The 25,452-nt window shown below is 36.7% G+C and overlaps 1 protein-coding gene across 1 annotated transcript in view; it reads left to right on the forward strand.

The window, feature by feature from the left end:
* LOC127838776 (protein-associating with the carboxyl-terminal domain of ezrin-like) overlaps positions 1-19,478 on the forward strand; it is a 28,454-nt gene extending 8,976 nt beyond the window's left edge. Inside the window, exons 4-13 of the mRNA XM_052366765.1 lie at positions 2,076-2,175; positions 7,245-7,350; positions 8,046-8,123; positions 8,963-9,102; positions 9,947-10,149; positions 10,618-10,773; positions 11,763-11,857; positions 13,462-13,604; positions 17,394-18,106; positions 19,351-19,478. Coding sequence (XP_052222725.1) covers positions 2,076-2,175; positions 7,245-7,350; positions 8,046-8,123; positions 8,963-9,102; positions 9,947-10,149; positions 10,618-10,773; positions 11,763-11,857; positions 13,462-13,604; positions 17,394-18,106; positions 19,351-19,389 — 1,773 coding nt within the window. The 3' untranslated portion in view covers positions 19,390-19,478. The remainder of the gene's footprint in view (positions 1-2,075; positions 2,176-7,244; positions 7,351-8,045; positions 8,124-8,962; positions 9,103-9,946; positions 10,150-10,617; positions 10,774-11,762; positions 11,858-13,461; positions 13,605-17,393; positions 18,107-19,350) is intronic.
* Positions 19,479-25,452: the final 5,974 nt, after the last annotated feature.

Genomic DNA, 25,452 nt, shown 5'->3' on the forward strand with positions numbered 1-25,452 from the left:
TTTTGTGGGATTTTGGTCATTAAGTTATTGCTGTGGCAATTTTTATTCCCCCCGTAGGGTGGCATATGGCAGTTTAACTGTCCTTCAGTCTGTCCATCCGTCAGAAAACTTTAACATTGGCCATAACTTTTTCAACATTGAAGATATCAACTTGGTATTTGGCATGAATGTATATCTCATGGAGCTGCACATTTTGAGTGGTGAAAGGTCAAGGTCATTCTTCAAGGTCAAAGGTAAAAAAAAGCAAATCCAAGGGAAGTAATGAGATTTAAAGGGAGATAATCTCTATTTATCATTTGGCAGGTACAGATCATTTTTACAAGGGAAGTAATATTTTTATTATATCCCTTTAAAAATATAACTTCCCTTGTAAAAATTATCGGAACCTGCCAAATGATTAATTTTTTTTAATAATAAATCAAAGCGAAGCAGTAAGGGGCATAGTGTTTCTGAAAGACACATCTCTTGTTTCTGTATCTCTTATTGGGGCAATGACCAATTACTTGGTTATTAATGTTTATGCCCCCCTTCGAAGAAGAGGGGGTATATTGCTTTGCTCATGTCGGTCTGTCTGTCGGTCGGTCTGTCGGTCGGTCTGTCCACCAGGTGGTTGTCAGACGATAACTCAAGAACGCTTGGGCCTAGGATCATGAAACTTCATAGGTACATTGCTCATGACTCGCAGATGACCCCTATTTATTTTGAAGTCACTAGGTCAAAGGTCAAGGTCACGGTGACCCGAAATAGTAAAATGGTTTTCGAATGATAACTCAAGAACGCATACGCCTAGGATCATGAAACTTCATGGGTAGATTGATCATGACTTGCAGATGACATCTATTGATTTTGAGGTCACTAGGTCAAAGGTCAAGGTCACGGTGACCCTAAATAGTAAAATGGTTACCGGATGATAACTCAAGAATGCATACGCCTAGGATCATGAAACTTCATGGGTAGATTGATCATGACTCGCAGATGACCCCTATTGATTTTCAGGTCACTAGGTCAAAGGTCAAGGTCACAGTGACAAAAAAACGTATTCACACAATGGCTGCCACTTCAACGGACAGCCCATACGGGGGGCATGCATGTTTTACAAACAGCCCTTGTTGCACTTTGTACTGGTTTACCAACAAATCCAGGAAAAGTTTGAGTAGGTTTTTTGACTGCAATTATCTGTAAAAAAGCTACAATTGAGAGCGGAAAAAAAATCAAAGTTAACAATTAATTAAAAAAAACTTTAGTTTCAGTTACACCCATTTTTTTTAATACAAGAAATATTTGTTTTACATTTTTAGTTTGTTATTAGTCTTTAAAGATGACATTGATAAAAATAATGTTTTGTGTTGAAAAAACAAGAGGATTTGAAGATTAAATGTAAGGCATGATTCTTGAAAATATTTATCGTCTCCCTTTATTTGAAAAATATTCCTGGGTATTATGAAGGAAAGTAAACAAATTTCCTCTCAATACCGTTTCTTGTAGGTAATCAGGGCCCAGTGTCCTGAACATTTTCAAAGGTTGAGCTCAGCTCAGAAGACGAGATTTGAGTTTTCATTCAGTTCAGTATTGAGAATAGTGGTCAGCTCACAAACAATTTAAAGGGACCGTCAACATTGATTGAAGAAAAAGTTCTAAAATACCGTATTTTTTTACAATTATTAGTTTACAATGTATATTGATTAAAATATCACGACTGGTATGTTACATTACATCGCAGTTGACGGTCCCTTTAAATCACAGCTGTAGAAATATGCAGGTGCCTACTTCTCCTGAAACTCAGGGTTGAGTAGCACTCAAAACTCAAAAACTTCTGTTAACTCCAAATTGAGCATGATTGTCAAACTCGTCTAAAAAATTGAGGAAAAAACATGAGTCAGAATATTGACTATGTGAGTATTTTTGTCCAGGAGGAGTGTGTGCGGTAAAAAAGCTTTCATGAACACCAAATTGAGCAGGATAGTCAAACAGGTCTTAAAATTTGAGCAAAAGTTTGAGTCTAGTTAGGAGATTGACTTTGTGAGTACTATTTTCTTGAAACTTGGCCCAGGACGTTTGTGTGCGGTATGTTTCAGGCTGGGAAGGTACTTCCTGGGAGTGAACTGGGTCACGCCAGAGACGTGTACGCCTTTGCAGTGATGGTGGAGAACTGGTTGGAAAAGCTGGAGCCTCTAGGTATGGGCAGTGGGAAGCTCATGCTTTAACCCTTTCACCCATAAGATGTAAAGTGAAAATGGTGTTTGCGACCAGCATTAAACCAGAACAGCCTGCCAGTAACTCACAGTCTGTTCAGGGTTTATGCTGTTTGCTGCTCATCAGTAACTAAGGATTGGAAATAAAGCCTTAAAACTTGAATTTAGTAAAAAAGGTATTTAATTAAATGTAACTTTCTAAGGGACTAGTACTACAATTGCATTAAAAAACGTATCTAAGTGGTACAGGGTTGAATAGCAGGGATGTAAAGTTCATGACATTAAATGATGCGCATGTCTTCTTTTGAAAACTCATTGTTGTATGACATGTCTTGTTTTTGTTGATTTCGTGGTTTGGTCAACCCTTCAAAGAAAATGTATGTCCTGCGAATATTAATGATTTCTCCATATTTAAAAATTCACAACGGCCCTCTATCTTTGACAATGCATATTTTTTGCTCCTGTAATGTGTTCCAGTATTCTAATTGTTTTACTGCATGAAGTTGGGATAAATGTTAAGTTATGTCTGCAATTGCATGCTATTTAGTGTCTTTTTTACTTAAACATATTACATTTTGGTATGGTGGTTCTGTGGATGACACCGGTACACTGAACTACTGAATGGCACTAATATTCAGCGTTTTTTTTCCTTCTTTATTAAGTACTGGAAAAAACACTTTCCCAATGGAGAAAAAGCTAAAAATTTCTCAATTGTTTCCCGAAAAAATCCCATTTGAAGGTTTCAAAAAATAATTTATTTTTTTTTGGTTGGGGGGGGGGGGATGGTGGTTGGTAAATTAATTGCACCATTTAGTGAATTTCCCTATGCAGCTCTATGGCTTAAACCTAAGTTTTAATAATATTGACAACTTGACAACATTTAGTTGTCATTTGAATGTTGTTTTTAGCAACAAATCAAATACACCAATTCCATATCTGAAGCTATCATGACGCAAATTTTACCAATACCAGGTTTTTATGTCCCCCACCACAATCGTGGGGGACATATTGTTTTTGCCCTGTTTGTTGGTTGGTTTGTGTGTTTGTTTGCTCCAAATTTAACATTTTGCCATAACTTTTGAAGAAAGCAACTTCATATTTCATATTTGGCATGCATGTGTATCTCATGGAGCTGCACATTTTTCGTGGTGAAAGCTCAAGGTCAAGGTCATCCTTCAAGGTCAAAGGTTAAATATATAGCTTCAAAGCGGCGCCAGGGGTTTTTTTTAGAAAAAGGGGAAGACGCTGGACGCTGGGTAAAAGGGGAAAATCGAGCGCGAAAGAGACATATATGGGGAAAAAATAAAAACTGTTCATTTCAATGTCTATAACTCACCTACAGACTTCAGGTTTTTTTATACGCTCGTCTATGACGGGACGTATTATGGTATACCCCGCGTCCGTCTGTCCGTCCGTCCGTCTGTTAATGTCGTACGCTACGTCAAATATCCTTTGACAGATTTTCTTCAAATTTTAACACAATCTTAATATTGATAAACCCTGATCCCCTTTCGTTTTTGACGGAATTCTGAATTGTCGTTCCAGAGTTATGGGACTTTGTTCGTCAAAATTTCGTGATTTCATTGAATGTCCTACTGTAGCTCAAATATCCTTCGATGGATTTTTTTCAAATTTCAACACAATCTTTATATTGATAAACCCTGATCCCCTTTCGTTTTTGACGGAATTCTGAATTGTCGTTCCAGAGTTATGGGACTTTGTTCGTCAAAATTTCGTGATTTCATTGAATGTCCTACTGTAGCTCAAATATCCTTCTATGGATTTTTTTCAAATTTCAACACAATCTTAATATTGATAAACCCTGATCCCCTTTCGTTTTTGACGGAAGTCTGAATTGTCGTTCCAGAGTTATGGGACTTTGTTCGTCAAAATTTCGTGATTTCATTGAATGTCCTACTGTAGCTCAAATATCCTTAGATGGATTTTTTTCAAATTTCAACACAATCTTAATATTGATAAACCTTGATCCCCTTTCGTTTTTGACGGAATTCTGAATTGTCGTTCCAGAGTTATGGGACTTTGTTCGTCAAAATTTCGTGATTTCATTGAATGTCCTACCGTAGCTCAAATATCCTTCGATGGATTTTTTTCAAATTTCAACACAATCTTAATATTGATAAACCCTGATCCCCTTTCGTTTTTGACGGAATTCTGAATTGTTGTTCCAGAGTTATGGGACTTTGTTGAATGTCAAGGAGACGGCGCTCCATGCTCATGTACTTATAAAATAAACCATGTATTCAAATACAAATAAACTGAAGTAAAAAAATGATTCAAAGGGTTATTTATTACCTTACTACTTCATTGGCGAACGACGGGCGTATCATGCGCTCATGGCGCAGCTCTTTTTTAGAAAAAGAGGCATGTCTCTGACCTCTTTGTTCTTAAACACATGAACAAGTATGATATTAAAGTCAAAGTCCTAAATAAAGTTGCAGGTGTAGATCTAATAATGGGAAATGTTTTCAACTGGGGCCGGGGAATGATGTCAATATTATGATTTCAATTTCATGATGAATGGGTTGACGATCTAGATCTGCTACAGTATTGGAAAGGAAAGGTGCGGCAGCTGCCGATTGTCTACTTTCACTTTCACAATTATCCGACAGTATTAATTGATGTTGATTACATGTACCTCCGAATCCTGCTGGGTTTCAACGGTTTTTGATGATTCATTCTTAAAAAATGCCTCAACGCAATTAATATTTTCCGAGTCCGAACGTTTTATTTTGTTCGTGTATGAACGTCAATTGTGAGACTTTTTGACGATGCTGGAACAGCAGCGTCCAATGTTTGATAACCAGTAAAAAAAATCTTCACAATTGCGACCTATGTAAAAGACCGAGCCAGTCCGATTGAGATAACTCGATTTTTCAGTTACTTCCCTTGACATTCGCCACTGCGTAGGAGATTGCTCGTTGATTTTCATTGACATTCTCCTAGCAGAGTTGTCGTTCGTGTTGATAAAGGTAAATATTAACAGAACAGCATATCCTGGGGAAACAGATTCAATAAGTGTATCAGAACATTAATTTCAAATTAGTAATTTTACATCCATTTTATTTTTATGGACCAATGAAACAACTATATATTTTCTCTATTTTGTTTGATATTTGTTCTCGATCTAGTAAATAAATTGCGAATAAAAACATGTAAAATTAACTTTTTACGTGATCACAAAACTAAAGAATGCGAACGATTTCGAACCTGCAAATTGTAAATGCTGCACTGCTATGATATATATAGATAAAACAACATTTCATTGCGAAATTGTCCGTCCCGCTAGCGCAGTGGTAAGGACGTTCGCTTTTTCACCTTTACGACACCGGTTCGATTCCCGCTCCCGGCGCAATGTTATATTTTGTATGTTTTGTGGTCACCATTCCTGACAGTTGTTTTTTTTCCAGAAAATCTCATCCCTCCCCGCAGCATTTGACCATATAAAAAATTAAAAAGTATTTCAGTACAAAACAAATAGCTGGAAATTGCAGCTATCATTCAAAATTCGTCACAACTGTCGTTAATCTAATCTTGTTAGGTAGGAGTGCTGGACACACTCCGGGTCCCAACATTATGCAGCCTCAGCGCGGAGGTAACTCATTACCTTGGAAAAACACAAATACACACACTGGGTGCAGCCTAGGCGCGTATAGACTCAAACAAGGCAACAAACTCAAGTGCGGGCACAATCATTTAAAATTTACATATTGAATACGATATTCTAACAGAAATTACACAACCACCTAAGTGTACATACCATGTTTGATATTTCGTTCGAATGTTAGATTTTAGCATATACATGTATAAGGTCATTGCGCTATTAGTTAACTTATCCATATGTTCGTGGGCGAACTCGGATAGTCAAGTGCTCATACGATTGAGCTCACATGGTCCGGCTTTGTGCTCATACCTACTTTCGAGAATCATCATGAATGTATTGCCATACTTAATGAACAAGAATGTGACCCGCCTCCCAGTTTCGCTCAATGGGTCAAGTTACCCACGGGTACTACTTCCCCGTACCCCTAAACTTTTTTTCGTACCAAAAATGTTTCGTACGCAAATTTTGTTCGTACCAATTTTTTTTTCGTACCCAAAATTTTCGTACCCAAATTTTTTATTGTACCCAAATGTTCGTATCAACATACACAATTGTGGTGATATAGATAAACTTAAATTGATGTTTTATATCCATCCTCTTCAAAAGCATCGTCACACCAGTACTGCCAGTACTTTGATTTCTGTTTTAACGTCTATATCTTGGCTTTCACATAACCCGGATTATTCGACTGGTTTCCGGTAATTAATTGACGAAACACCCTTCTCGCGCAAGACCGGAATCCAGTAAAATAGTCACATGATTAATACGATTAGTTGCCCGGTTTCCATGACGTAATTTAAGAGCTATATATAGAATCACTGGGATTCCCAGGTTTGAGTTTTCGTCGGAAGAGAGAGAGAGAGAGCGCGATCGTTGTACATGGTACAAATTGGATAAGTGTCGACTTCCCAAAAGAAAAAAACAACATTTCTTTGAGGGTAAAATATTATATTTTGGTGAAAAATTATATTTTTGGAGGGGAAATGGTCTTTTTAGGGGAAAAATTCTGGTAGGGGAAGACGCCGAATATAGGCGTCACTTTCTTATTAAAAAAAAAACCCTGGGCGCAGAAGGGGACATAGTATTTCTGACAAACACATATCTTGTTTTGTGCTTAGTTTTAACCAATAGGGCTGGTATGGGTACTTTTCCTAATTAGGCAAGAAAATAGCTGTTATTTGTTTCACCAGGTGATCTATAGCTGTTATTTGTTTCACCAGGTGATCTATAGCTGTTATTTGTTTCACCAGTTGATCTATAGCTGTTATTTGTTTCACCAGGTGATCTATAGCTGTTATTTGTTTCACCAGGTGATCTATAGCTGTTATTTGTTTCACCAGTTGATCTATAGCTGTTATTTGTTTCACCAGGTGATCTATAGCTGTTATTTGTTTCACCAGGTGATCTAAAGCTGTTATTTGTTTCACCAGGTGATCTGACGAAGACATTTGAGCTGCGGATCAGAGACGAGTGTCTAGAGGCGGACCCGAGGAAACGACCAAACATGCAGAGTCTGCTGGAAAACAGATTGTTCACGTGAGTATGCTGTTTCCTGATTTGAACTGAGTGAGAGCCCCAATGTATGTCGTTGTTGAAAACAGGGACCTGTATTCCACCCTATTCCTAATTGAAAAAAGTATATATTTTTCCCAAATGGGATAAAAAAAAATCCCTTCTGAAGGTTTCCCCCCAACAAAGTTTTTTTTTAGATCTCAACATTTAGTTCATATCCCAACCAGCTCTATAAGTTGAACCTTTGTAAATGTTATATTGAAAACACTTTCATTCTCAATTTTTAAGCATTTGTTAGCAGAACAACAACACTAATTTCCAAATTTTAGTCAAAACACCGTGATTTTTCACAATTCTAAGGGACCTGGCACCATTACCAAAATGGTGAAAAAACACTTGAGTCCTTCATAAATATTTTTGTTAAAAGAGGTCAAATATACTGTTTGAAAATATCTAATATTATTGCAAATTGTGCAATTACTGGTTATGTACTGTACTTGTATTTATGGTCAAGTGCAGCTTGAGAATATTTTATTGTTTCATTGTTGACACTTTGATTTAAAAGTTGGTAGTTTTACACCTTTAGATTTTGGATTAATTTATGAACACATGAGATAATCATTAATACCAGTAGAACTAGTTTTCCAACAGTTGTGATGCGTGGTAAACCCCTTGTTGTTAACGTGAAACTGGGTATAATATTGCACATTTTTCTTCAGGACAGAGTTGCTAAAAATATCAGCATTTTTGGAGCAAGTGGCTCTGAAGTCAATGGAAGACAGAAAGGCGTTCTTTAGGTAAAAATGCATCCTTAATTTTCCAGTTTTGGGCATGGTTTTTTGAAACTCATTCGGAGCTGTAACCATTACTTTATTCCAACTATGATTAGATCATTCCAGTCATCACGACAAGAAGCTTTACTGTGTGCTCATTTGTGTTAGAAAAATACTATATAAGCAGCGCTCTCTGAAAACGGGGATTAACCCTTTGCATGCTGGGAAATGTGTCGTCTGCAAAAATGTCGTCTGCTGAATTTCTAAAATTAGCATTTTCTTTGACTCCTTTCAAAGAATACTATCAGAATAGCAAACAGATTGGATCCTGATGAGACGCCACGTTCTGTGGCGTCTCATCAGGATCCAAACTGTTTGCAAAGGCCTTCAAAATTCGGTTCCAGCACTGGAAGAGTAAATGCATATGGGTCAACTGTAATTCCCAGATTAGCCTGTGAAAAATATTCCATAAAAGCGGAAAGTGCCTATGCAGTATTTGTCTAATTCATGCTGATTTTATTTGTGGGAGCAGTGGTCTAATGGGAGGACGCTGGCTAAGGGATGGAGAGGTCCTGGGTTCGAATCCCGCCCTGACCGCTGGAATTTCCTTGAGCAAGAAATTTATCCCACAACTGCTTCTCCCCACCCAGGTGTATAAATGGGTACCTGTGAGGGAAATAAGCCAATGTGCCGTGGCTGCATACTGTGCCAAGATGTTAACGGACGTCTTATGACCCAGTGATCAGGGAAAAACTGTAAAGTGCCTTTGAACGCACATCTCGAGTATGAAAAGGGCGCTATATAAATGTGGCATAAAAAAAATTAAAAAAAAATTACCCAGCATTTGAATTATCTTTTTGCAGTCAACTCCTTCCGAAGCTTTTGTACCTACCCGAAGAGCTGGTTGCCAAGCGACTGGTCCCACGGCTGCTGTCACGCTTTGTGCTACTCGACCAAACTGCCATACAACACGTACTGCCCAGTGTGCTCACCCCCCGCACAGGTACTTTTTGACAAGTGTTCTGGAAAAACTAGGCTAAATGCAGTGCGTCAAGTTTCTTCCAAGTTTAGCCTATGAAGTCTACACAGGCTAATATGGATCTTTTTTTAAGGGATTGCCTTTAAAAAAAATCCCATAAAAGTGGAAAGCGTCGTCCATGATTGCCTGCGTGGACTGCGCATATGCATTAAGCACAGGTTTACAAGAACTCACCTCTGTGTGAACTTTGTGGTAGAGCTTGCATAATCTTTTGAAAATTAGCAGTTTGAACCTAAGGCCTCTCATTTTGGAAGTTTTGATAGTACTGCAGACATAAAATGTGAGTCTCGTTCCGGTAAAACTAGACGTAAGTTATGAGTATAATGTATGGTCCCAGGTTAGCCTGTGTAGTCTGAACATTATAATGTTCGCTGCTCATCAATATCATATAAATAACAAAATTAAATTGATGTTCAAGTTAACAACTGGACTTCCCCTGAACCTTCAGCATTTTTTTACTCTGTGGTTTTCTTTGGTCAAATTTAAGGCCGTTATTGGGCTGCATTCCAATGTGGAAAAGTGTATATTTTTCCCAAATGAAGTCTTAAGATTCCTAATTGAAGGTTTAAAAAACACATTTTTATTATGTATTGAAATGCAACATTTAATTAATGTAGCTCTATAGATTGAACCTAGTATATATTATATTGAAAACACTTATTTTCAATTTAAAAATATTTGTAAGCAAAAAATAAAATACACCAATTTCCAAAAGTCATAACGACGCCATTTTTCGCAAATCCAAGAGCCCAGGCACCATTCCCCAAAAGTAACTAAAAAACACACTAATTGTTGCTTTTCATTGTAGGTGAAAATGACCTCACATCATTGTCAGTGGACAAAGTTCAACCGCTGTTCAGTGAATCAGTGTTCCAGCGATACATCATTCCAAAAGTGGTGAAGATATTCACGGTGCATGATTACCACGTACATATGTTGATGTTGACATACTTCACCAAGTTTGTACATCTTGTCAGCAGGGAGCATTTGGAGACCGATATTCTTCCACAGGTACGGATTCTGTATTCTGTTTACCTGGACCTGTATTTGCCAATCCATTCTTCATACACTTACAAATACAGTATAGTTAAGAATGGATCAAAATAGGGCCCGTAATCACCAACCCATTCTCAGACTTAAGAATACAGTATAGTCTTGGACTCAATAAATTAACCCAGCTGTTGCATATATACAGGCTACAAATATTCCTTATGACATTTACATATTGTATTTAACAAACATTTATACGAATATGGGTGTTAAATGCCATGAATTTACAGTAACGTTGGTACGTTACAGTTTTAAGAATATTCGTAATTTAAGGCTGAAATCAAATAATCAGTTGTTAAATAGAAACAATTTTCATGCCATGTTTTATGCGGAAACTTTTGAAGAAAAAAAACACTAACACATACAATTTATTTAAAAAAAGTCAGATGTCAGCCTTTTGTCATCATTTAGTTTGCTCTTTCATGCCAGGCATTGCTGGGATTGCGTGATACAAGCAACGAGATTGCAGCGTTGAGCCTGCATCTACTAGGTGACATGGTGACTGTCCTGGGTAGGGAAGCAGTGATAGGCGGGAAGTGTAAAACCTTCTTCAAAGAAAGCCTGCCCAAAACTGGCTCAGTACAGGTTCGTTAATAAATTGTAATAGCCTGGGCTGTATGCTTGTGTGTACGGCATAAGAATTATTGAGCCTCCCTTGAAAACAGGGGTTTCATGCATTTGCATAAAGTGTAGTCCCAGATTAGCCTGTGTAGTCCTCACATGCCAATAAGGGAACAACACTTTCGGCCTAAACTGGATTTTCACTAAAGAGGGACTTCCTTTAAACAAAAAACACAATAAAAGTAGAAAGTGATGTCCTTTAGTAGCCTGTGCACTCTGCACAGACTTATATGGGAGAACACTTTACGCAGGTGCATTATACCCCCTTTTCCCAGAACGAGGCCCAATTTAACCCTTTGCATGCTGGGAAATTTGTCGTCTGCTTAAATGTTGTCTGCTAAATTAAAAAAAATAGCATTTTCTTCGATTTTTTTCAAAGAATACTATCAGAATAGCAAACAGTTTGGATCCTGATGAGACGCCACGTTCTGTGGCGTCTCATCTGGATCCGAACTGTTTGCAAAGGCCTTCAAAATTCTGTTCCCGCACTGAAAGGGTTAAGTTACAAAGATATTGTTCCCAATTTGAGTCTCAGTGGTGTAATGGATATTGTGGTTTTCTTATGATTTTATGATCAGAGTTATGATTTCTACTCAATGAGCATCCAAACAATCTTTCTAATAAGACTCAAAGTACTGGTTCTACCCAGGAAATTGACTTTATAAGCCTCAGGCTTTCTATTCAGTCAAGCTTACATATTTTGAACTAAAAGATCTTTCAAGTTTTTTTTTAATAATGCACATTGGTTATTTTGTCTCAATAGATTTTCATTTATTGATTCTTAAAACTGCTCACCAAGCTTGTTCACATGCTGTTTTTGTTTAATCTATTAAGTGTTGACTTCATCAATTCAATAAAGTACAAGGTGAATTGGCATACACTAATTTTTGTATGTTTGCCAGTTGATATTCTTATGAACAGTTGTATTTCAGATCAATATTTTATTTTCATAGGAAAATTCAAGTCCCAAATATCCCCTAAACAACCGTTACTCCAATGTTAGTGGAGTATTGCCTAAAATGAAGTTAGTGGAGCTGACAAATATGAGGTACGTTGCCAAAAGCAATTTTCTTGAAACTTCATGCAAATGACCCTCGCTTAGGGAAAACGTAATTTCATGCATGCATGTGTGTAATGTGTTGTCCCAGCCTAGCGTCTGTAGTCTCTACAGGCTATTCAGGTACGACACTTTTCCTATAGTCTCGATTTTTGTTTAGTAGAGAGTATAAAAGCCTGGATGTTTGTTTAGAAGAAAATATAAAAGCCTGGATTTTTGTTTAGAAGAGAATATAAAAGCCTGGATTTTTGTTTAGAAGAGAGTATAAAAGCCTGGATTTTTGTTTAGAAGAGAGTATAAAAGCCTGGATTTTTGTTTAGAAGAGAATATAAAAGCCTGGATTTTTGTTTAGAAGAGAGTATAAAAGCCTGGATTTTTGTTTAGAAGAGAGTATAAAAGCCTGGATTTTTGTTTAAAAGAGAGTATAAGAGCCTGGATTTTTGTTTAGAAGAGACTATAAAAGCCTGGATTTTTGTTTAGAAAAGAGTATAAAAGCCTGGATTTTTGTTTAGAAGAGACTATAAAAGCCTGGATTTTTGTTTAGAAGAGACTATAAAAGCCTGGATTTTTGTTTAGAAGAGAGTATAAAAGCCTGGATTTTTGTTTAGAAAAGACTATAAAAGCCTGTATTTTTGTTTAGAAGAGAGTATAAAAGCCTGGATTTTCGTTTAAAAGAGAGTATAAAAGCCTGGATTTTTGTTTAGAAGAGAGTATAAAAGCCTGGATTTGTGTTTAGAAGAGAGTATAAAAGCCTGGATTTTTGTTTAGAAGAGAGTATAAAAGCCTGTATTTTTGTTTAGAAGAGAGTATAAAAGCCTGGATTTTTGTTTAGAAAAGAGTATAAAAGCCTGGATTTTTGTTTAAAAGAGAGTATAAAAGCCTGGATTTTTGTTTAGAAGAGACTATAAAAGCCTGGATTTTTGTTTAGAAAAGAGTATAAAAGCCTGGATTTTTGTTTAGAAGAGACTATAAAAGCCTGGATTTTTGTTTAGAAGAGACTATAAAAGCCTGGATTTTTGTTTAGAAGAGACTATAAAAGCCTGGATTTTTGTTTAGAAGAGACTATAAAAGCCTGGATTTTTGTTTAGAAGAGAGTATAAAAGCTGGAAGTGTTGTCTATGATTAGCCTGTGCAGAGTGCACATGCATTAAGCCTTGTGGTCCCAGAGCAAGGCTCACTTGATTGATACCCAAGGGTTTACATACTCTTACATGTTACACACTTGATTGATACCCAAGGGTATACATACTCTTACAGGTTACACACTTGATTGATACCCAAGGGTATACATACTCTTACAGGTTACACACTTGATTGATACCCAAGGGTATACATACCCTTACAGGTTAAACACTTGGATCTGTTTTCTGGTCTGAAATCTTTGTGAGACGGAAAAGACTGAAAAGCATTAACCACTGTAATTGTGTAGGCTTCAAAAGTTCTCCTTTACAGCTTTGTATTTTTAGTCACATCATACACATTGTTTTTTCTTTCCACAGTAAACCGAAACATTCCTAGGATCAAAATTCAAGAAAATGTCCTTATTGAAAAACACTTAAGAATACTTTTAATACAATACAAGTTTTTCTTTCCAGGGATACTGATTCTACAAAAACTGCGGAGATCGATCCTGATCGAGCATGGAAAGAACAAGAGAAGAAAAAAGAGCGGGAAATGAAGAGAGAGCAGATGCGTAGACAGCGGGAAGAACGCAAAAATTCTCGGGAGCTGGCTGCAGGTACTTGTTTCTTATACTCTGGCAGGGAGGTGTATATTTGAGGTTAGTTCTAGGAAAACTGGGCTTAATGCATGTGCGTCTATAGTGTTGTACCTTATTAGCCTGTGCAGTCCTCACAGGCTAATCAGTAACTACATTTTTCGCTTTTATGGAGTTTTGTTGTTGAAAGGATGTCTCTTTTAAACGACAATCCAGTTGACTGCGAAAGTGTCGTCCTATTGCACAGGCTTATCTGGGACAGCCCTTTACGCACATGCTTTAAGCCCAGTTTTCCTAGAATGATATTAATGGGAGTCACTATATCAGATTGTCAGTTGGTGTCTGTGCTGGTATGTCAGTTTGTTATTTCACATATTAACATGTTATAAGTTTGTGGAGTGAATTATTTGATTATAAGTCAAGCTACTAGGTATGCAACGGGTTAACGGGTTTTCTTAAATCATACACAATTTATGCTCAACCCAAAGACAATTAACACTATCGCCTGATTAAACCAACGTGCCTGACAGATGATTGGAATAAAGTATTAGTAAATAAAGAAATTAATAAATTACTACCTTTATTTTTTTACTATCAACAAAATATTTTGATAATCGTAACTATTGTTTTGGTAAACGGCAAACAATTTACTTGTGATCTGTGGGCTATTATTAGCTTGGCTGTTTTCGGAGAAAACCCAAGGTATTGTCATAGCAAGCTCGTCGTGTGGTGTCGTGTCCGTCGTCGTCCGCATCGTGCTAAAACCTTAACATTTTGTCAAGGTTTTGAACATTGGCTCTATAATCAAAGTGCTTCATCCTACAATTTTGAAAGTTCATCTGTTGCTGCACCTTGATGAGTTCTACACCCATTTTTGGGTCACTAGGTCAAAGGTCAAGGTGACTGTGACTTCTAAAAAAAAAAAAAAAAATTCTGTCAAGCTTTCATTAATTTAAAACAGCACTCACAGCCGAGCGTGGCTCCTGTCATGCGGTGCTCTTGTTGTAGACGTCATTGACACATTTTTAGCTCATCTATTTTTTGAAAAAAAATTATGAGCTATTGTAATCACCTTGGTGTGGGCGTCTGCGTCGGCGTCGGCGTCCGGTTAAGTTTTGCGTTTAGGTCCACTTTTCTTAGAAAGTTTCAATGCTATTGCATTCAAACTTGGTACACTTACTTACTATCATGAGAGGACTGGGCAGGCAAAGTTAGATAACTCTGGCGTGCAATTTGACAGAATTATGTGCCCTTTTTATACTTAGAAAATTGAAAATTTTGGTTAAGTTTTGCGTTTAGGTCCACTTTTCTCAGAAAGTATCAATGCTATTGCATTCAAACTTGGTACACTTACTTACTATCATGAGGGGACTAGGCAGGCAAAGTAAGATAACTCTGGCGTGCATTTTGACAGAATTATGTGCCCTTTTTATACTTAGAAAATTGAAAATTTTGGTTAAGTTTTGTGTTTAGGTCCATTTTATTCCGTAAGTATCAAAGTTATTGCTTTCATACTTGCAACACTTACTAACTATCATAAGGGGACGGTGCAGGCAAAGTAATGTAACTCTGACTGGCATTTTGACAGAATTATGGGCCCTTTTTATACTTAGAAAATTGAAAATTTGGTTAAGTTTTGTGTTTAGGTCCACTTTATTCCTACAGTATCAAAGCTTTTGCTTTCATACTTGCAACACTTATTAACTATCATAAGGGGACTGTGCAGGCAAAGTTATGTAACTCTGACTGGCATTTGGACGGAATTATGGGCCCTTTATACTTAGAAAATTGAAAATTTGGTTAAGTTTTGTGTTTTGGTCCACTTTACCCTTAAAGTATCATAGATATTGCTTTCATACTTGGAACACTCGCAAACTATCATAAGGGTACAGTAAAAGGACAAGTTGCATAACTCTGGTTGTCATTTTTACGGAATTATGGCTCTTTTTTGACTTAGTAACTTTGAATATATGGTTCAATTTTGTGTTTGGATCCACTTTACTTCTTAAGTATCAAGGCTATTGCTTTCAAACTTCAAATACTTTCATGCTATCATGAGGTTACTGTACCTGGCAAGTTGAATTTTACATTGACCTTTGAATGACCTTCACTCACAAGGTCAAATTATTAAATTTTGCTAAAATTGCCATAACTTCTTTATTTATGATTAGATTTGATTGATACTTTGACAAAAATTACTCTTACCTGACATACCACAATAGACTCCACCCAAACCATCCCCCGTGCCCTCCCCCCCTCCCCCCCCCCAATCCCCCCCCCATATTTTTTTTATTTTTTTTTAAAGATCATCTCACAAATGACCACCACACCCTCACACTATATCCCCCCCACCCCCCCCCCCCCCCCCCAAATTATTTTTTTTTGAAACGGTTAAAAAACACAAATATTTATTTTTATTATTTTATGTTTGAAATACCGTCCAACCATCGCACCCAAGAATCCCCCCACCCCCCCCCCCCTCCCCCACCCGAATCCCCCCCCCTTAATTTTTTTTTTTTTTTTTTTTTTTTTAAGATCATCTCACAAATGACCACCACACCCTCACACTATACCCCACCCCACCCACCCCACCTACCCAAATTTTTTTTTTTTTGAAACGGTTAAAAAACAAAAATATTTATTTTTATTACTTTATGTTTGAAATACCGTCCAACCATCGCACCCAAGAATCCCCCCCACTCACCCCCCCCCCCCGAATTTTTTTTTCGCATTTTTTTTTTTCGCATTTTTGGAAAATAATGTAATAAATGTCAACACTTCCACACTATACACCCCTTTTCACTCCACCCCTCCCTCCTTTGTGATTGAAAATGAGAGTCCCTTCACCTTTAAAAAGAAAATAGATGAGCGGTCTGCACCCGCAAGGCGGTGCTCTTGTTTTTAATTCGTGATAAGAAGCATTTGATTTACACTTTGGTTTTCTTTTTTGAAGTTATCTTTTCAAATTTAAAGCACTGATTTCTCATGAAAATAAAGAGAAGATAAATTTCAATTGAATCAATATTATCTTTCTTTGTTGAAATATTGACCATTTAATTTATGTCGTTGTTGCTCTTTCACTTCAGGATTTTATCTTATTTAGGCCATCAACGATGACCACCATCATATACGAGTTTTAATACAGAAAACATGATAACTTTTATTCAATTACATTAAAACAGGCAAAAAGAAATTGAATGAATATATTTTATTGTTAATTTTTTATCGTAAGACATTTCAAACAAAATAAAAAAGGAAACCATTATAGACACTTGTTCCAAACGACATTGATATATATGACATAACAAGAACCATAGGAGCCCAACCAAAGATAGAGTCATAATTGTTTATTTTAATGTGTTAATAACATATCCACATGATTTTATTGAGGAACATTAAATACAAATTTAATTGTTAAACATATAAATAAACCCATACATGATATGGCGGCTTACGTTACCAACTGTAGCCGCCATATTTACAATTTTGTTTGTGTATAACATGAACCCATGGACATACAATTTAACTATGTTTTAAGTATACTTAAACATTGAATGGTTTTAAGTTAACCAATTAATTGACGGGTTAGTATTATTGGTTAAGAGGTAAAAGTTTTAGTAATCTGTTACATCCCTTATAGTTACCAACATAAGATATTATCTGAATTAAGTTATTCTTAATTTCAGTTATGTTGCATCATTAAGTAGTTTGTTATTTTATAATTTATAGTCCATATATTCATGGTTTTGCATGGTTTGACTTTGTATTATTTCATGTTATGGTATAAATATTAACAAGAATGTTTTTCAGTGGCTGCTAAAGATGAAATCAAAAGTGTAGAAAATATGAAGCTCTCCTCAGAAAGAATTATTGATAATGATACTGAGGATACCTTAGAAAAATTGTGTGATAGGTTGGGCGAAAATGAGGCTGCTGAAATTTCTTTTGACAATTCTGATTGGTCAGAAACTGTTGACAGTTCATCAGTAAATGTCATGGACGAAGATCATTGGTCAGATCTTGAAAATGATACCAAGAATGATTCTGACATAAGTGAAGAAATTGAAAAGGAGTTAAAAACAATGGAATTGAGTAAAAACCCTAAATCAACTGTGATTAAATCTCAAAGTGAAACTATAATCAAGACAACTGGAAAACCGTTAAAATTGCAATCATCTCAAAAAACTAACACTAACAATGTTCCAACAGAGTCAAACTGGGAGGAACCATCTCAAAAGTTAAAATTGTCTGCACATTCAAAAGCAGCCGTTTCAAACATCGTAAACGGTGTAAAATCATCAAAATCTAGTCAACAACTTGGTTCCGAGTTCGATATAAAATCTCTGGAGATAAAAGTTTCAGGAAAAGAGCCTGACCCTTTCGATTTTTTTGCCGACATGACCCCATCTATTCAGAAAACTTCTGTGAAATTGGATACTAACCTTAAAGCAATAGACACACAACATGAAGGTCAAAATGCTTTGAAGCCATCTTTATTTGGAGTTGCAGAAGGGAACTTGGAGGTTTGTATTGTTCTATATCATGTGTAAGTTCACCTGTGACAGTGCTCCAGCTGGGACCTGAAAAGCGCAGGTCACTCTTTTTCCAAAAGGGCACTCTAGCACACACTGCTGTATTATATCTGTGGCATATTTTCAATCTAACCTGTTATATAGTTCATTCAACATTTATTTTCATTTAAAACATTGTTTCTTTAATCAATAAAACTAGCTTTATTAGTTTATATAAAACTATGAAAACTACTTATACAATTTGCTGTACAATTATGCGTTCAGACCAAACAAGGGCATCACAGGGGTCATATTGAGCTTTTGTGAGCTGAGCCGGCTATCTCAGTGGGTAGAGTACCGCACTACAAATCAGAGGGTTGCCCGTCCCCTGCTCAGCATGATAACATGTGTTTGGATTGGTTTAAGTTTAAACCTATTTTTATTGCATCTAATACTAAGGCTTATTGAAAAACTATCTAGTCTGTTTCCTGGGTAGAACCAACAGGGTTCCCAACTAACATTGAAATCAGGGAAAACCTGAAAAAGATTTTCACTTTTTCCTGTCAGGAAATTTGGGAAAAGATCCGGATATCAGGGAAAGATCAGGGAATTTTGTTGGTCAGACTTTTCCGACTTGTGTCAAGAAGTCCATATGATTAAAACAGCAAATTGATTCATATGCATGCCTATGGTTGCTTTGTATTATAAATGTAGCTTAGTTATATCTGCAACTTCTAATTATTGAAGGTGTCTAAAACAAGAAATAGGTCAAAATTAGGATCCTGGAAATTTTATTTTCCGTAAGGGAAAAATCAGGGAAAAGTCAGGGAATGTTGTCCATACAAAAATCTGGGAATCCTGACCAATACTTGGTGTATATGGGAAACCTGGCTTTATTCATGTGCACAATATATTGTCCCAGATTAGCCTGTGTTGTTCTTGGCTGATCCTGTACTTCACTTTCAGCTATTATTGATAATTTTGTTTTAAGGAAGCCTCTTCTAAATGACAATCCAGTCTGCACTGTCTATACTGGTACGATACTTTATGCTCATGCATTAAGCGCTGTCTACCCGGGACGCAAACTCGAAATTATTGTATAGGATTAGCCTTGTCTGGAGGTTAATGTTTTATATATTTTATCACTTTCCATCTCAATAATAAACTTGAAAAATGATAACAGAGGAAGCATTAAGTGATGTCACATAATTTTACTGTGCATGTTTGCTATATTCCACATTTCTTCTTTATTTCAGGAAACTGATGGTTCAGGCTGGGGAGATGATGATTGGTGAATTCTAGGTTAAGGTTCCGGGCAACCATGATTCTTTGTGTCGTGTCAACAGCATATTTTTAGTTCATAGAATGCAAACCAGTATTAAACTAGCCTTCCTGAAATATCACGTGTTTATGTTGTGTTGAAAATTCCATATTCATTTTTCTAGGGCAAGCATTTTAATTCTAAAATGCATTGGTCATGTTTAATGTTTTTTTAATCTTAGTATTTTTTGTGATGAAACCAGTATCGCCACCTTGGACGGTTTTGGTTCACGCATGCATCAAAGATGAAAGATTGAAACAATCAGAATTCGTTAATAATTATCGAGAATAAAATTGGAATTCTTCAATAATATTGAGCATAAATAAATTTATTTTAAAGCATTTTCCTTTTTTTACCATTTCAGGGCATGCATATTAATATATTGTATTTTCCTGTCATACAGTAGCTAAAACATATCAGTTATTTGCCATGTGATCTTGAACAGCGAATCCATGGTCTAGTGGTAACACTTTGGTGCCATTGTTCAGGGTTCTAGGTGCGAATTCCATCTTGATCTTAGCCAACTTACTTGTCTTTCACCAAAGAATTTAAATTCAGATGCAGTGAACTAGATGCTTCACACCTCTCACACGAGAATTTAAACTGAGGTTCATTGTACTGGATGGTTCATACAAGACTTAAGGCTGAGATGCAGTGTAGTAGGTGTTTCACACCTTTCAAATGAGACTTTAAACTGAGCTGCAGTGTACTAGATACTTCACACCTTTCACACGAGATTCTAAACTGAGATGCAGTGTACACGATGTTTCACACCTTTCACATGAGACTCTCTAAACTGAGATGCAATGTACTAGATGCTTTACACCTTTTACATAAGATTTAAGGCTGAGATGCAGTGAAATAGATGCTTCACACCTTTCACATGAGACTTTAAACTGAGGTGCAGTGTACTAGGTGGTTTACACCTTTCACACAAGAATTTAAATTGAGGTGCAGTTAACAAGATCCTTCACATCTTTCAAACCAGACTTAACTGAAGTGCAGTGTACTAGATTATTCGCAGCTTTCACACGAGACTTAAAACTGAGGTTCAGTGTACTAGATGGTTCACACCTTTAACACTTTAAATTGAGGTGCAGTGTACTTGAAGCTTCACACCTTTCACACGAGACTTTTAACTGAGATGCAGTGTACAGGATCCTTTATACCTTTCAAATAAGACTTTAAACTGAGGTGCAGTGTACTAGGTGTTTCACAAATTTAACACATGACTTTAAGCTGAGATGCAGTGTGCTTGGTGTTTCACGTCTTTCACACAAGACTTTAAACTGAGGTGTAGTGTATTACATGCTTCACACCTTCACATAAGACTTTACACTGAGGTGCATCGTACTAGATGATTCACACCTTTCACATGAGACTTTAAACTGAGGTGCAGTGTACTAGATGGTTCACACCTTTCACACAAGACTTTAAACTGAGATGCAGTGAACTAGGTGCTTTACACCTTTCGTTTAAGACTTTAAACTGAGGTGCAGTGTACTAGGTGTTTCACATCTTTCACACAAGACTTTAAACTGAGATGCAATGTATAACATGCTTTACACCTTTCACACAAGACTTTAAACTGAGATGCAGTGAACTAGGTGCTTCACACCTTTCACATAATACTTTAAACTGAGGTGCAGTGTACTAGGTGGTTCACATCTTTCACACAAGACTTTAAATTGAGGTGCAGTGTACTAGATGCTTCACACCTTTCACACAAGACTTTAAACTGAGATGCAGTTTTCTAGATTCTTCATACCTTTTACACGAGATTTAAAACTGAGGTGCAGTGTACTTGATGCTCCACACCCTTTCACATGAGATGTTACACTGAGGTGTAGTCTACTAGGTGCTTCACAACTAAGACAATACTTTAAACTGAGGTGCAGTGTACTAGATGGTTCACACCTTTCACACTTTAAATTGAGGTGCAGTGTACTTGAAGCTTCACATCTTTCACACGAGACTTTTAACTGAGATGCAGTGTACAGGATCCTTTATACCTTTCAAATAAGACTTTAAACTGAGGTGCAGTGTACTAGGTGTTTCACACCTTTAACACATGACTTTAAGCTGAGATGCAGTGTGCTTGGTGTTTCACGTCTTTCACACAAGACTTTAAACTGAGGTGTAGTGTATTACATGCTTCACACCTTCACATAAGACTTTGCACTGAGGTGCATCGTACTAGATGATTCACACCTTTCACATGAGACTTTAAACTGAGGTGCAGTGTACTAGATGGTTCACACCTTTCACACAAGACTTTAAACTGAGATGCAGTGAACTAGGTGCTTTACACCTTTCGTTTAAGACTTTAAACTAAGGTGCATTGTACTAGGTGTTTCACATCTTTCACACAAGACTTTAAACTGAGATGCAATGTATAACATGCTTTACACCTTTCACACAAGACGTTAAACTGAGATGCAGTGAACTAGGTGCTTCACACCTTTCACATAATACTTTAAACTGAGGTGCAGTGTACTAGGTGGTTCACATCTTTCACACAAGACTTTAAATTGAGGTGCAGTGTACTAGATGCTTCACACCTTTCGCACAAGACTTTAAACTGAGATGCAGTTTTCTAGATGCTTCATACCTTTTACACGAGATTTAAAACTGAGGTGCAGTGTACTTGATGCTCCACACCCTTTCACATGAGATGTTACACTGAGGTGTAGTGTACTAGGTGCTTCACAACTTTAAGACAATACTTTAAACTGAGGTGCAGTGTACTTGATGCTTTACACCTTTCACACAAGACTTTAAACTGAGATGCAGTGTACTAGATGCTTCATACCTTTCACATGAAACGTAAAACTGAGGTGTAGTGTACTAGTTGCTTCACACCTTTCACACATGACCTAAAGCTGACATGCACTGTACTTGGTGTTTCACACCTTTTACACTCAATATTAATGTGAGGTGCATTGTACTAAGTGTTTCACACAAGACTTTAAACTAAGGTGCAGTGTACTAAGTGTTTCACACGAAACTTTTATCAGAGATGTAGACAGTGTACTAAATGCTTCACACCTTTCACAATAAATTTTAATATGAGGTGCATTGTATTAGGTGCTTTTCACCTTTCACATGAGACTTTTAACTGAGATGTAGTGTACTAGGTTCTTCACACCTTTCACACAAAATTTAAATTCAGATGCATTGTACTAGATGCTTCACACCTTTCACAGGAGACTTTGACCTGAGATGTTGTGTACTTTGTTCTTCACACCTTTCACACGAAACTTATAATTGAGGTGCAGTGTACTTGTTGCTTCACTCCCCTCACGATACTTTAAACTAAGGTGCATTGTACAACATACTTCACACCTTTCACACGAGACATAAAACTGAGGTGCAGTGTACTTGTTCCTTCACACCTTTCACATGAGACTTTAAACTGAGGTGCAGTGTACTTGATGCTTCACACCTTTCACATGAGACATCAAACTGAGGTAAAGTGTTGGTTATGCTTTACACCTTTCACACAAGACTTTTAACTGAGATGTAGTGTACTTGGTTCTGCACACCTTTCGCATGAAACTTAACACCGAGGCGCAGAGGAGTTCTAGATGCTTCACACCTTTCACAAAAAACTTTCAACTGAGGTACAGTGTACTTAGTGCTTCACACCTTTCACATGAGACTTTAAACTGAGGTGCAGTGTACTGGTTTCTTCACACTTTTCACACAAGACTTCATACTGAGATGCAGTGTACTGATTTCTTCACACCTTTCACACGAGACTTTTAACTGAGGTGCAGTGTAAAAGGAGCGATCCTTGGCCTAATGGGAAAAGTAGTGGTACCGCGTCAATTGTGACATGTTTTCGTTAACAAACCTGAAGTTGGGAAATTTAATTTCCGAAGTATGGGTGTTTTTAATTGCTTTGTACTTTACACAAATCATTTTATTTATTCTTGTACATGCCTTTTTGTTTGAAATGTAAAGTTTCAGTACTTATTTTATTTTTATGTCCCCCACCACTATAGTGGGGGACATATTTTTGTTGCCTTGTCTGTTGGTTTGTTTGTGTGTTTATTTGCCCCAACTTTAACATTTGCAATAACTTTTGCAATATTGAAGATAGCATCTTGATATTTGGCATGCATGTGTATCTCATGGAGCTGCACATTTTGAGTGGTGAAAGGTCAAGGTCATCATTTAAAGTCAAAGGTCAAATATATAGCTTCAAAGCGGCGCAAAAGGGGACATAGTGTTTCTGACAAACACATATATTGTTGAATGTGCATTTAAGCCGCTTTTGGGACGAAATTGACATAACTACCTCCTCTTGGAACTTTTTCAGATGACAATTGGGAATGTTTAATTTTCCTCAATTGGGAAAGTATATTTTAAGGGGACTTTACAAAGAAGGAATCATTTTATATTTACACAACTATGATAATTCATAAGCATTTAATTAAATAATGAGTCTAATAACTTCGATTTCTTCTTTTTCTATATTTTCTGCAATTTTCACACATGGGATGGGATGTCTTTGGTTTGGTGTGGAATGTGTTCCAACATAACTTACATACATATTGAGCACTCGTTTAGTTTCAAGTGTTTTTCATTCCTGAAATTACATTTGGGGTCAGATTTTGATTAAAAATAAAAATTACAGATGTGTATTAGTTTTTTTTTTCTAAACTTCTATTCTATAAACATATTTTTGTTCAACCATGAGTTCACGGCTTTCCTGATTGGAGAATTTGCTCCGGTATTGGCGAAAACTGATGCGAATGTTTAAGCTCATTTCTCAAAATATAACAGGGCTAAATAAACACAAAATAGGGTGCATTAAATTGCAAGAAGTAATGTTTCCATTCATACAATAGTTTAAGTCAAAGAAGTTTGTTTGATAAATAAATCGGACGAAATGTAGTCAGTGTTCCGCTATTTGCTATTGACTGTAGATTATCTGCAAAGGCAAATGTTTCAAACACAAATTATTTTAAATTCTTTAATATTCACCGTTTCAGTGATTGACATACCAAATATAAAGAAAACAGTAACAAATTTTAAGTAATCCTCTTATCTGTTTGCTATTTTGTTATTATTTTTTCGAGTCCTTGGTTGTTAAAAGTAATGCAAGTAACTCACAAATTATGTGAAAAAAAATCATAACACCTCTTGGATGAACATTTGCATATCTGCTTTTCACACAACTACAACGTGTTCGTTAAGTACGCTTGCACGCTTGCCGCCTAAGTGACGTCATTGACATCAAAATTGATGTTAACATTACGACCATTAAGTCAAATGCCTCTAGAAAAAACATATGCACAAGAATATTGCAATTTGCTTACTCTTCAACGGTTTTGAGCTTTAAAACGTGCCATGTGTTTCGGTAATATTTCAAGTTTATTCCGCCTGAAACTGGTAAAACGTGTACGGCGTTACTTTACGTTAACGTCACTGTCAAAACTATGGTGTACGTTGACGTTAGTATTAATAAATCTTAATGAAACTCGAAACTTACGTTATGATGCATGTCCAAATCCTGCATGTTAGCGCTGACCCTCCAAGAGACGTCCTGAACATAAGAACTAACGTAAAAGTTGTACGTTTGACCGTAAATAGTAAGTAATTGTTCTGGCCATTAAAACTGAAACTCTTGCCTCTCGATGAGCGCTAAACACAGGTCCAATTTACGTTGCGGTATTCCGATGTATTTCTGTGGGACAACAGTTATACGACCACTTGCTAAACTTTACCTTGCGGTCAAATGGGATGTACAGACATGATGGCGATAGCCTGTAATGTGGATAGTAACACTACAACAAATACGAGCGTTCACCTTTCATATTGGCGGTTACGAATCCAGTCTAGAGGGCGGTTACCACTCATGTGGTCATTTTAAGAAGTGTTGGTCGTCACCAGTCAGGGTTGCATTTTTCAGACAGGTTCGCGGGTTCAGGGTAGGTATGCAGTTTACAGTTAGGTGGGCAGTTAACAGTCATGTAGGTGATTACCAATCATGTGTAGGTCATAAGACTACGAGACAATTGTGCGGTTA

Source organism: Dreissena polymorpha, chromosome 7 (assembly GCF_020536995.1).
Source record: "Dreissena polymorpha isolate Duluth1 chromosome 7, UMN_Dpol_1.0, whole genome shotgun sequence".
Lineage (NCBI taxonomy): Eukaryota > Metazoa > Mollusca > Bivalvia > Myida > Dreissenidae > Dreissena > Dreissena polymorpha.